Source organism: Symphalangus syndactylus, chromosome 24 (genome assembly GCF_028878055.3).
Source record: "Symphalangus syndactylus isolate Jambi chromosome 24, NHGRI_mSymSyn1-v2.1_pri, whole genome shotgun sequence".
Lineage (NCBI taxonomy): Eukaryota > Metazoa > Chordata > Mammalia > Primates > Hylobatidae > Symphalangus > Symphalangus syndactylus.
In genome coordinates, this window is record NC_072446.2 from 51,191,371 (window position 1) to 51,204,972 (window position 13,602).

The 13,602-nt window shown below is 52.1% G+C and overlaps 1 protein-coding gene across 5 annotated transcripts in view; it reads left to right on the forward strand.

Annotated features, from left to right (window-relative positions):
- The window catches only part of ACSS1 (acyl-CoA synthetase short chain family member 1), a 55,049-nt gene extending 43,010 nt beyond the window's left edge, over window positions 1–12,039 (forward strand). For 2 of the 5 annotated variants that reach the window (XM_055265659.2, XM_055265661.2), the window contains 7 exons: window positions 2,996–3,088; window positions 4,152–4,264; window positions 4,564–4,690; window positions 5,356–5,483; window positions 5,631–5,694; window positions 8,912–9,030; window positions 10,334–12,039. In XM_055265659.2, the coding sequence (XP_055121634.2) occupies window positions 2,996–3,088; window positions 4,152–4,264; window positions 4,564–4,690; window positions 5,356–5,483; window positions 5,631–5,694; window positions 8,912–9,030; window positions 10,334–10,513 (824 nt within the window). In that variant the 3' untranslated portion in view covers window positions 10,514–12,039. The remainder of the gene's footprint in view (window positions 1–2,995; window positions 3,089–4,151; window positions 4,265–4,563; window positions 4,691–5,355; window positions 5,484–5,630; window positions 5,695–8,911; window positions 9,031–10,333) is intronic. The other 3 variants (XM_063633454.1, XM_055265660.2, XM_055265662.2) reach the window with 3 other exon arrangements.
- Window positions 12,040–13,602: the final 1,563 nt, after the last annotated feature.

A 13,602-nucleotide genomic window follows, 5' to 3' on the forward strand; every position in this document is an offset into this window, starting at 1 on the left:
AGAGAGAGCAAGAGGAGGTTGAACTCACCCTTTTACAATGGCACCAATCCCACTCATGAGGGTGGAAGCCTCTTGGCATAATCACCTCATAAAGGTTCCACCTCTTAATACTGTTACAATGGCAATTACATTTCAACGTGAGATTTGGAGGGGACAAACATTCAAACCATAACAAGTGGTGAGTTTGGGTGGTCTCTCTTGGCATGCTGGAGCTGGGCTTGAGAGGCCTGTGTGATTCTGACTACCTGGGCCATGCAGTGCTTGGGGACTGGGAACAAACAGCAGGGTGGCCAGGGCCATAGAAACTCTCCCAGATCCTCTAGGTGTTGTCAGCAGGGCCACCTGAGTGGGCCCTAGGCATTAGGTGGGGACAGGGCTGAAGGGCAAGATTTGGTTTTCCAGATATACTCATGGGATTTGTCTCCTGAAGAAAGATTCACGGGGTCCAATGACAAGGGGTAATATCCTAAGTGCATTTAGGCAGGGATGTGCTCTGGCAGCTGCATTAGAGTGGTATGTGTATCCCAGCAACCTCTGCCTCACGTAGGGGTCCCACAGACTTGGAACACCTCTGAGCCAGGGGGCCAGCCCCCAGCAGAGGCTCAGCTGGGTTTTGTGTATTTAGCTGGTTGATAGGCACATTCCTATTCCCGTTGCATAACTGGTTCTAGCCGCAGAGCCCTGCAGGAGGCCAGGTGCTAATCACACACCTCACTGTTCTGTTCTCGGTATACAGTGTTGGCAGGCAGCGTGGCATCCTGTGATGTCTTGCACCTGGGGCTCCCAGCACCTCGGAGCAGTGCTGGAGGCAGTGTGTTCCACACCTTGGCCAGGGCCAGCACTGTGCTGGCACACCTGTTGGTGCAATTCCACAGCCCAGACCCATTCCAGGCAGCTGGGATCAGCCCTCACAACATTTAATCCATTGAGTCATCAGAATCGCACTCACACAAGACACTCCCCCTAAATTTGTATTTCTCAAAGCTTTTTTAAACTTTCAATTACATAAGTAATACATGGATACGCTCTTGTGAAAAGAAGAAATTGGAGCACTGTACTTAAAGTTGATGTCCTTAGGAGCTGGGCGTGGTGGTACATGCCTGTAGTCCCCTGGCTACTTGGGAGGCTGAGACGGGAGGATCCTTGAGCCCCGGAGATCGAGGTTGCAGTGAGCCATGATCGTGCCACTACACTCCAGTCTAGGCAACAGAGCAAGATTCTTGTCTCTCTCTCAAAAAAAAAAAAAGCTGAAGTTTTCCTGGACCTGTGCTCCAGGGATTGTTGCTCCTGCGCCTTCGGCCCTGTCTCCTCAGTTAAGTTCATGTAGTGGATGCAGCTCTGTTAAATGATGTTTTCTTTAACACCAAAGTTACCACACCATGCTATTATGCTGTAATGTTTCTTTTAAGATTGTAGAATCAGCATTTTTCCACATGGATCTGCCCTGCTGTGGGGATTGCCCTAGCTTGTGTGGTCACATCCCTGTGGCTGGGTGCAGGCTGTTGCAGTGTCCCAGCGTGTCCACCAGCACTGCGGGGCATCTCGCTGCCCCTCGTGGATGTTCTGAGTGCAGGTGTGACACACAAGACACGGAGCTGCCCATGTGGCCAGCACTGATCATGCAGCATGGACGCGGGGGCCACTGTCGGGACAGGCTGTGGGTTGTGAGTCGTCCTGAGCAAGAGGCAACCACCAGCACGAGAGTATTTCAGTGTTTTAGTGACAGCACGTCTAGCCTGGTGAGTTCTGGCTGAGTGCTGGCCTGGTGTGGAAATGTCATAAGGTAGACACTGAGAATCCTAGGGTGTACGCATATCTTCTTCCTTTCTATTGAGATATAATGTGTACTAAAGGGTACAGATGTTAAGTGTTCAACTTGAGAGATGTTTACATGTATTAGTGCTACAGAAATTCCTAGTCCCCAGAAGCCCCGTTATGGCTCCTCCCAGTCACGGGAGTTACCTGAGCCATGACCACAGTGTGGCCTGCATCACCATGGACAGATCTGGCTGCACTTGAACCTCAGCTGGGTGGGATCACACAGCGCACCCCTTCCTTGCTCAGCGTCATGCCTCAGACTCACCCATGCTGCTGTGGGTCGTGGAGGTTCGCCATCTTCTTTGCAATGTGGCGTTCCTCTGCAGGAGTGTGCCATGTTTTATTTAGCCACCTACCTGAGGGATGTGTGTGGTTTCTAACATGAGCAGAGCTGCTGAGGACACCCTTTACATAGCCACTTCTGGTGGCATCTGCAGTCATTTCTGTGGGGTGTACGTCAGGGGTCATGTTTTGAGGTGTTTAGCTGTAGTAGATTCTGCCCTAAGCAGTTGCTCAAAGTAGTTATATTGGATGTATGGAGTTTTAAATGTTAAGAGAAACATCTAGATTGCTCCTCAAAATTGCTGAACCAAACTACCCTCCTAATGGTGTGTGTGAAATCCTGTTTTCCCCACATTCTTACTGGCTTTTTGATATCAATCATCTAATGGTAAAAACATGTCATGGTCATGTGCATTTCTTTGATGACCATAAATGTGGTATGTCTCACTGCATTTTCAGATCTCCTTGTATGTTCTTCCAAAACAAAAATTACGGAGCTGTTTTCTCCTTAAAAATCTCTTTATTTGGCTGCGCACAGTGGCTCACACCTGTAACCCCAGCACTTTGGGAGGCCAAGGCAGGTGGATCATCTGAGGTCAGGAGTTCGAGACCAGCCTGGCCAACATGGTGAAACCCCGTCTCTACTAAAAATACAAAAAATTAGCCGGGTGTGGTGGCAGGTGCCTGTAATACCAGCTACTCGGGAGGCTGAGGCAGGAGAATCGCTTGAATCTGGGAGGTGGAGGTTGCAGTGAGCCGAGATCATCCGGGGCGACAGAGTGAGACTCAGTTTTCAAAGAAAAACAAAAACAAAAAACAAAAAAACTAAACTTCCTTTTGGTTTCAGGTTTATTTGCAGCCTGTTAACATCTTTTTCTTTTCTGTGTGGTTTCAGTGGGAGAGCCCATCAACTGTGAGGCCTGGGAGTGGCTTCACAGGGTGGTGGGGGACAGCAGGTGCACGCTGGTGGACACCTGGTGGCAGACAGGTGAGGAGGCCTGGGGAACAGGTTCCGGTCTAAGTGCTGGGTCTGCAGGGTCAGGTGTGAGGCTGGGACTGGGGTCTGAGCTCTCAGCAGCAGGTGCGATAGAAGACGCGTCAACACCCGAGACTGCGGAAACCCTGGGGCCTAGAGTGAGGGAACTCAGAGGTCGCCTGGCTGCTGTTTCCCAGCTGTAGGACCTCTTGTCACGACTTCTCTGAGCCTCGGTTTCCTCCTTTGTGAGGTGGGGGTGCCCTCCACACGCCCGGGTGAGGGTGAACTGAGGTGACACAGCCCAGCTTGCTGCCCAAGGCCTGGTGTGCAGCAGGAGCTCAGGGGCCGTGTCCCTTCCTAGTGCCCCTTTCTGAACAGGGGATCATCTGATGAGACAGGCCCCATCTTCTAAGGGAGCATGAGTCTAAATTTAAATTTTAGTGGGAAAAGGAATTTTTCCTGTGACATTTTGTTTGGATTTGTCCCCCCTTCTCTTGGGTATCTGACTTATTAGGAGGCTTGGGGTGAGAGACCACCATAGAGGTAATGAATGTAACTATCTGAGGGCTCATCCTCCAGCCAGAAAATGAGGTGTTCCCATGGGACAGCCCCATCCATCCGGGAAAAGCCGGGACAGAGATTCTCTAGCTGAGTCTCTGGGGCATTTCCCTGGTACAGGCTGGAAATAATGTGAGGGTAGATTTGAGGGCATCTTTTTTCGTTGTTGGGTTCATGTCAAATGGGCGCTGGCCCAGAAGCAGTTCTTTTTCCCTGTCTTCATGTGCAAGTGGGTGGGCTCTGCCCTTTCCCACTTCAAGCAAGGGCCTGACATGGTGAGGGGGCCTGCACCCGGCTGTGGGATGCCAGAGCTCCTGGGGCTGAGGCCACTGTGGGGCCGCCTCTCGTATCCACAGTGGAGGGCACCAGACCCACATCTGGTTTGCCTCAAAGATCGTTGTGTCCCTGAGGCGTTTCCTTGCCCACAACAGGGACAGTCCCACCCACCACCCATTCTGGATACATGTATCCCTGGGTCCGGGGCTGACTATGCATTTCTTTCTTGTCATACCTGCAGAAACAGGTGGCATCTGCATCGCACCACGGCCCTCAGAAGAAGGGGCAGAAATCCTCCCGGCCATGGCGATGAGGCCCTTCTTTGGCATCATCCCCGTCCTCTTGGATGAGAAGGTGTGTATGGGCCTCCCCTGCATGGGGGTCATGTGCTTGCCCTCCCTTGTCCCTGCCTGCCCAGCCCAGCTCTCTTCTGTGTGCCCAGGTCTGTACCTGGCAGGAAGCTGCTGACCTCGCAGCGTTCACTGCAGCTGGTATCGTGCACTGGGTAGTGGCCACACAGGTGGCTTGGGGCCCTCCTCAGGGGCAGAGGGGAGAGCTATGGACAGCTCCCTGGAGGGCAGGGCTTGTCATTTTTTTGGCACGCTTCTCACCCAGAGCCTGCCCTGTCTCACGTGCATGTCCGGGGTCTACAGGGCAGCGTCGTGGAGGGCAGCAACGTCTCCGGGGCCCTGTGCATCTCCCAGGCCTGGCCGGGCATGGCCAGGACCATCTATGGTGACCACCAGCGATTTGTGGATGCCTACTTCAAGGCCTACCCAGGTGAGCAGGCTGTCAGGGGCCCTGTCATTCCTTTTCAGCTGACTGCTGGGATCTTATTCTCAGAAAACATTTTTAATGGGATTTGAGTGCAGCGTAGCACAGTGACCGGGAACAAGTGCTCCCGAGGCCAGAGTTTGACTCCGCCCGCTCTCCCTTTGCTTTACCTCCCTGGCTTTCCTTATCTTGACAGTGGGAGGGATTCCCCACTCGGAGACTTTCTTGGGGCTACTTAGGTGTGGGTGTGAAGTCCTGCACTGCAGCCAGGCCAGTGAGGATCCTGTTAGCTATGGCTGGGAGTTTTCTTCCAGTTTACTTTTATTTTTTCCCAGTTTCCCTTTTTGTCCTTGGGTTGGAAATTTATATGAGCGCTATCTCCTCTGTCTTGTTGGAACCAGTAATTTTCAGTCTCAAGCTTGTAAACAAAACTCAGTGTTTTGGAGAAGCATCTTGGATGTGCTGCTTGTATACCTTCTGCTTCCCGAAGTCTCGATGTCTTGGAGCCGCCTGCCCATGCTCTAGAACGTAGGGAAGCATCGGAGTTGCAAGGAGGGCCAATGGGCGAGACTTCAGCCGCGTGCTGGGCTGCAGAGCTTCATGCTGACTGAGGTGGGGATGTGGGTCCTGGCTCAGGGTTCCTGGTGCTGAATTTCCCTGCTGTGGTGCAGGCTATTACTTCACTGGAGACGGGGCTTACCGAACTGAGGGCGGCTATTACCAGATCACAGGGCGGATGGATGATGTCATCAACATCAGTGGCCACCGGCTGGGGACCGCAGAGATCGAGGATGCCATCGTGAGCACAGGCTGGGCCTCCCCTTTCACTCCTGCACCTCCATGATGCCCCTGTGGGCCTGCAAGTCGGGGTGGGAGTCCCTGGCCCGAGTCACTTCTAGCACCCGGGGCCGCCACATTTTGCCCTTTTGTTCTCTGTTGTACACAGGCCGACCACCCTGAAGTGCCGGAAAGTGCTGTCATTGGCTACCCCCACGACATCAAAGGAGAAGGTGAGTGTCCTGGAGATGAGCTCCTTCCTGATTCCTGACCCCACACCCATTATGGGCACCTCTGTACGAGGAGCAGACTCTGGAGAGTGGGGCGATAGGGGATACTGTGGGCCAAGCTTCTCTCTCAAGTGGAAACTGTAGGGGAGGAGGCTGAACAGCACTCGTGTTTGGTCAGGTTTCTGAAATGCCCTGGTTCTGCTGTCCTTTCAGGACGCACATCCACAGTGGCCATGACCCAGTTGGGCTTGGCTAAGCTTGGGGGGTTTCCCCCTCTGTCCATGGGGTATCTGGTGGGGACAACGTCCAGCCCCGTTACAGAGAGTTTATGAGAAAATGTCCAGCCTCACGTGTCCTCACGGGCTTGGTCATAGCACTCAAGCCAGCTCTGCAGCCGCCACGCATGTGTGCCAGAGGGTGCTCTGGAGCGTGCAGGCTGTGTGCTGCACTGGGACTCTTTGGATGAATCTGACCTGTGGTTCCCACTGCACAGCGACATGCTGGGGGAATGCAGAACGAGGGACTAGAATGGTCTTTACCAAGGCCACGCTTTGTTTCAAGTCTGTCAGCTTCTTGGTGGCTGGGTCTGGGAAGGGGCAGGAGCACCCAGGTGTTGCAATGCCAGGTCTGTCCAGGCACGCTGCCTGGCCTGGTGTGACCTGGACACACACTGACCCCATGCCAGGGCACTGCTGGGCAGACTGGCTTCTCCTGCCCTGCCCAGTGGCCTGGGGTCAGGCTTGCCCTCTCGCTGGGAGGCCACCCTGTGTCACAGTGTGTCCCAGGTATCACCTGCCTCCCTGCACTTCTATGTGCCGTTGTTCCATTATTTACTTAAATGCTGTCTTTAAATTGACGCATTGCAAGATTGAGAATTTGTTTCAGTGCTTTACAGACAGCATTTTCAGTTGCCATGGAAAGGCTATGCCGGTAAGGCTGGGATGTGGGAGAGAGCTGGTAGGGACCCCTGCCCGGTGACATGTCCAGATGTGATCAGGAGGGTCAGAGAGGATGGAGACGAGGACAGTTTCTCAGGTGTGACTAGGGTAACTTAATGCCCCCCTGAGGGTACCTCGCTCTGGCAGGAGACTGGGCCCCTCCTCTGAGGACTCCTGCATTTCATGTCTCTGGGCTGGGGGTCCACAGGGCACTGATGTGTCCTGGGATTTGAAAGCCCCATCTATGTCTGAGTCGAGTGGCTGAGCCAGTACTCTCTGGGGCCACTGAGAGGGGTCCGGGCATGGTCCACTGTGTCTGGGGGTTCAGCAGCCCCTGGATTGAACTCCATAAAGCAAGTGCGAGATCAAGGAAAGGACAATGGAAGTGACCTTTAGACAAACGTTTGGGCATCGCAATCACTGTCTTTCATAGGGCAACCTAGCCTTAGGTCTGTTGGGGTGGTGCTGGGGCATGGTCTGCTGTGGACGCTGCTGCCCAGGGCATGTTTTGTGTGTGTGGAGCTATTGCAAGTCTGGTGTTGGCCAGGCTTCTTAATGTCTGCCAGATGTGTGGGGAGAATTTGTGTATCATGTGTATGATGATGTGCATTTTCCTGATTTCTAATGAATTTGAGTATCCATTCTATAATTATGAAGAGCTGATGAACAGCTCTTGGTTGGCTCTAAAGCTGCCTGTGAGTATCGTATATTTGTCCCCACTCTCTCTGTTTTGCACCAGCTCTGAAAAAGGGCAGCCCCTGGACTTGTCTAGGACCTAGACCCAACAAGCCTCTGGTGCTGCTGGCCAGGCTCTTGTCTCTCTTGTCTCCAGTGTCCTGAGCCTTGCCTGCCTCCTCCTGGCTCTTAACTGACTCCTCCACCCATGTAGAAGGTTTCCTCCCTCCAGCACCATCCTCAGAACTCAACAGTCTAGGCCCACTTCTGATCCCATATCAACGACCAAGATGAGAAAAACGGTGTTCTTTCCTCAAAGATCTAACAGCCTAGTGGGGTGGCAGCAAGGGGGCTGACGGCTGTTCCCGCATAGCTTGTGCCATAAACTAGATTCATGGGTGGAGTCAGGAAAGGCTTCACAGAGCAGGAGGTGGCTGAACTGAGTCTCGAGGGATGAATAGGAGTTTGACACATGGATATGGGAAGGCCTTTCAGGCAAAGGCTGTAGGTCTTTACAGAGCGTAGCTTGTTCAGAAAACCAGTCATCCATTCATGCACTTAACAACCATGTGTTGAGCACCTCCTGTGTTCCAGGCATGGTTCTAGATGCTGGGGACACAGCAGTGAGTGAGAAGGTCTCTGACGCCATAGAGCTAGCATGCTGGAGGGGTCCAGTAGAGGAGAGAGACAGACAAAGAGCAAGAAAGATGATCACCAAGGAAACGACACAGTCAGTTAGGTGCTACATGCCAGGGGAAGAATGGGTGAAGGTGGCATGGGGCTGGGGCAGATGAGCAATAGGAGAGCCACACGTATATAGAAGCTTTGAGGGACAGACAGAGCATCTTTCAGGCCAGTGGGGACGGGCAGGCTATCAGGGATGGCACCAGGACGAGCAACTCCTTATATGGAAAACAATCAAATTAGATCCCTCTTCACAGTGTGAACCCTTCCTGGAACATGCCAGCGTACTGAAAAATGAAACCTAGTATTTATGCTAAAATGTGGGCTGGCCCGTGCTGCCCAGCAGAACTCTCAGCAGCCTCTCAGCTGTCTGTGTTATGGAGGGTGGCAGCCTCTGGCTGCTCATGGTGCTGCTGCATGGCACTTGAAGTGTGGCTCATGCAGCCGGGGAGCTGCTGATTTAATTGAACTGAAATAGCTACCCTGGCCCATGGCACCATGTCGCACACATGCCCCCAAAGGCTGGTGGTGCCCACTTGCTGTGCATCTGTGCACCTTCTCATGGAAGTCTCATTCCATCAAACCACATTATGAGTTATTTCACAGATGAGGACACAGAGAGGGGAGGTCCCATGTCCCAGGTCACACACAGCCAGTCAGCATTAGGGCTGAGATGCCAAGCTCTCAGCCACACATGTGCACTCACCTGGAACATCTGTGGAGCTGTTAGAATCGCTGCCACTTTTCGTGAAACTGCAATGCATCTTTGGGTTTGCAACTAAAGAAACCAGCTGCTACAATGTTACTAACATAGGATTCAAAAGCCCTTCGGATTTCTGGCAGTCTGTGCACAGCACCCCTGCCTCAGGAGTTGGCTCGTTGTCTAGTATTTAATACATCCCCAAACTTGGCTTTATTTTCAGCTGCCTTTGCCTTCATTGTGTTGAAAGATAGTGTGGGTGACTCAGATGTGGTGGTGCAGGAGCTCAAGTCCATGGTGGCCACCAAGATCGCCAAATATGCTGTGCCTGATGAGATCCTGGTGAGTGGGCCTCCCACAAAGGTGGGGCTGTGCTGCTGTGCTTCCCACGATTGTCAAATGACAATGATCTTTTAGGAGCATATTACTCTTTTCCAATTAGCATCAAAACCGACACTAGCTGTTTGGTTTTCCTGGCTGGTGGTGAGGATGGTGGGTCTCTGTGTTGTCATAGAGGGAGAAGAGAGGGTGGGAGATGTAGTTCCAAAAGCTCAGCCAGCTCATTCATCCAGGAGGTCGCCTAGGTAGGTTTCCATGCTCAGTGGGCTCATCTGTCCAGGAGGTTGCCTAGGCAGGCCTACATGCTCAGTGAGCTCACCTGTCCAGGAGGCCACCTAGGCAGGTTTCCACACTCAGCCAGCTCACCTGTCCAGGAGGTCACCTAGGCAGGCCTCTGCTCTCGTATGTTGGCATGTGCAGGCTAGTCACAGAAATGGGGCTGCTAGCGAAGAACCTTAGGGATTTTCATTAGAGACATGGGGACAGTACCAGGGTTCTCCAGCCCCTGTGTGGTTCTTGAGCACTTTTCCTGGTGGCAGTGAGGGAGATCGCAGACCCCCAACCCAGGGAGCCAGAATCAGGGGAGGATTGGGCTGCCTCTTCAGCCCTCAGCTTTTCATTGCCTCCTTTATGAACATTGCGCACAGTGACTCTGGGTTTGGTAGCCCTCGGAGGCAGCAGGGCCAGGCTCCACTTGGTATTACGAAAGTTGACACATTTGGCCCAGTGACCAGAGTTTCAGGAGACCCGGACTCACCCTAGGTGAACTGAACTATTTCAAAAGACAGAGTGACTGTCAAAGATCCCAAACACAGCTCTTAGTGCATTGCCATTTGCAGTGAATGGGCTGTAGTTGTTTGAGCTGCTCCATGTTAGCTTTTCAAACACTAAGACAACATTTTTCTCTTAAGTGGTTCTCACCTCTGATGTAAGACAAAACCTGCTAAGTCCCAGGCCAGGGAATGGAGATGAGGCACCCAGTGGGTGCTTGGACCTGCTGCCACCTGGGTGCCTGCACGTGGCACAGTGGCAGGACAGACGGGCGGCAGTACGGGGTGAACCCAGCCTGGGTGGACCCTGCCTGGCGGAGGGCATCGGGGTGGATTTCAGCTTAGGTCCAGATAGTAGAAGGATAAAGCCAAGACCTCGGGCCTCACCATTCTCTGGGGTGGAGGCTTAGACATCTACTGTGGATCCCCGGAAGGGCATCCCCCCTGAGCAGAGCCCTTCTGATCTCAATGCAGTCCACGCTAGCACGGAGGCTGGGCACCATCCATGCTCTAACACCACGCCTGTTCCTTGCCAGGTGGTGAAACGTCTTCCGAAAACCAGGTCTGGGAAGGTCATGCGGCGGCTCCTGAGGAAGATCATCACTAGTGAGGCCCAGGAGCTGGGGGACACTACCACCTTGGAGGACCCCAGCATCATCACAGAGATCCTGAGTGCCTACCAGAAGTGCAAGGACAAGCAGGCTGCCGCTAAGTGAGCTGGCACCTTGTGGGGCTCTTGGGATGGGCGGGCACCCACGCCCTGGCTTGTCCTTCCCAGAAGGTACCCCTGAGGTTGGCGTCTTCCTAAGTCCCAGAAGCAGCCCCCACCCCACACATGACCCACACCGCCCTCACGTGAAGCTGGACTGAGAGCCCTTTCTCCCATCCATTGGAGGTCCCAGGAGTGTCACCCATGGAGAGGCTATGCGACATGGCTAGGGCTGGTTCTGCCATCCTGAGTTTCATTTCCTGGAATGAAAAGGCATTGCCATCTCCATTTCTCTGCCCTCTTGAGCCAGCACAGGAAGGTGAGGCCCTGGGATAGCATGCCTGCTCAGATAACACAGAGCTAGTTAGCTAGTAGCAACCGTGTTTTCTCCAGATCTGTCTAGATACAAAGGGCAGAAATCTTATTTTTATACTTTTATATTGTGGAAGAACAGCATGCAACACTCACATGTAGTGTGTGGATTTACTTGAACATGTTCTTTTTAACATGTAGTTATGAAAATCTCCTTTTTTGCCTCTACTGGTGGGGAAACATGAGGATCAGAGGCCACAGTTTTAATTATTGTTAGTGTATTTGGAAGTCTGAATTGGACATGTTTGTACCTCTGTCTAAACAGTTCCCTTGAGAACTTCCAAGCCTCCGGCATCCTTTCCTGGTGAGTGTTTCTCCTGTGCTTGGTTGTGTATAATGGAGCTAACTCCTAAGCGGTGGGGTGAATGTGGCCACCTTAGTTCTGAAGCTACTCCAGTCATGTTCTGTTTCTTCAAGCTGTGATCCAGAAAGATTTTTGTGCCCCCAGATGCCTCTTGATAGGAGAGGCAACATGCTTCAAATAGTTGGGCTCTTCAGGGAAGCTACTAGAAACTCAGGTGACTTGTTAGAGCACTAACTTGGTCAGAGCCAAATCCTGGCAAACGCTGCCTGACCTTCACTCTGTGGTTGGGGCGGTGAGAACCACTGAGGTCCAGTGATGAGACTTGGAGGTTTGGATCCAGTCTCTCTCTGTTTTAATGTGACTTAGGTGCTGTCAACATTAGCAAGATAATGGAAATCGTGACGCCAGTGGGTGCTTATCTCCCTGCTGGGCATGCAGGGGCTGAGGGTTGGCAGGGGAAGGAGGCCCAGTGAGCCGGGTCCCTTAGGGCAGGGAGAGTTTGTCCTCTTTGCCCCACAGTCTACCCCTCAGGGCCTTGTGGCAGTGCCAGTGTTCGGGGGGTGTCTGGGCTACTGAGTACGCACTCGGTCGTGGCTGTGCTGGCCTCTTGGGTGAGTGAGCCTGTGATGCCCAGGAGGTGGTGTTGACTGCAGCGCACACAAATACTGAGTGGTGGTCTTTTGTTACAGGCTTAGCAACAAAGCTGTGCCCTGGGCATGGGGGGCTGTAGTGTAGCTACAGCTGTGCGTTTGTGAAACGGCTTAGCTTCCCATGTTGCTGAAAGGAACCTGGACATGGTCCCAGGCATCTGAATGATCTGTAGGGGAGGGAGTTCAAATAAAGCTTTATTTTGTTCATTTTCTGTCTGTGGTGATTTTTTTTGGTCCAATAATGCTACTCTTTTTTTTTCCTGAATATAATCCTACAGACAAAATTAGAAGGGGTTTCTCCTGGGGGGTTCACACTCACGGCCCTGACTGCTCCTTGGTGAGCTCACCTGCCTTATGACTGCACTGATGCATCAGCCACATGTGGCCACTTAACTGTAACTTAAACAGAATAGAAATTTGGTTCCCAGTCTGCAGTTGCTGCATTTCAAGTGCCGAGAGGCCATGCACAGCAGGTCAGATAGGTGCACTGCCACCATCACTTGGAGGCCGCAGGCAGCGCTGGGCTAGAGCACAGGCAAGAGTGAGGGACAACCCGGCTCTGAGTAGCGTGCATGAGGAGCAAGGCCCGGTCCCTGGGTCATCCCTCTGCTAGGGTGGGCTGGTCCTTCATCAGGACACACTGAATCAGTGCCACAGAGGTGGAATCTCAGTGGTCTGGGTCTGCTCCTGACACTCATCTGCCAGCCCCTTGATCTTATACTTCCTGGCCTCCATAGAAACAGATTTCTGTGGTTTAAGCCACCCAGCCTATGATATTTAGTTACAGCAGCAAATGAATACAAACGAATACAACTTTCCTACTTCATATTGTACAGAGGTTGTGACAAAAAAGAAAGTGATTCTGGACTGTGCTGCATGATGCCCTACCAGCAGAGTTCCCAGGGTGAGCCGCCTCTCTCAAACTGCAAATTTGGGAAGAAAAGTAAAGATGCTGTGAAATACTGCCAGCCAGCTACTTGCCTATTTTGATGCTGACCTGTGGTTACTCTGTGGGGTGCTCACCAGCGTTCCCTTGGTTGCTACAGAAATAACAAACAGAGCTGCTCCAGGGCTTCTGGGCAAGGGTTCCTCCTTCTCCAGCTTCTAGGATCCTGTTCTATGTTTATTTGGCATTGCTGCAATACCCCTCTGCTATTCCACAAAGAAATTTCTGCAGAGCAAACAGACTGGCTGTCCAACCTGCTCCCAGATATCCTGTGCCAGGGCCAGGTTTGCAGAGGTACCTGCTCTTTTGGGGGTACAGTTCTGGCTTTTCTACTTGACATTATGACTTCTTTGCATCATGGATTGTTTGGAAAAATATTTCTAATTTTTTTTTTTTTTTTGAGATGGAATCTTGCTCTGTCACCCAGTTTGGAGTGTAGTGGCACCATCTCGGCTCACTGCAACCTCCACCTCCCCGGGTCAAGTCTGTCTCAGTAAGTGATGAAACAAGTGAGTAAAAGTGAGATGGAACATGGATTTGAACAACATGATCAGCAAACTTGACCCAGTGGATATGTATACAATCTTCTACCCAATGATTACAGAATACTTCTTTTCCATCTCAAATGGGACCTTTCTAAAAATTGGCGATAGGCTGAGGCACACAGCAGGCCTCAACAAACTTCAGAGCACAGAAATCATAGGAGAGCATGCTCTCTGACCACAGCACAAATAAGCTAAATACCAATAACAAAAACTATAAAATAACAAAAACTAAATGTTTAGAAATTTTAGAAATAGGCCAGGCACGGTGGCTGACACCTG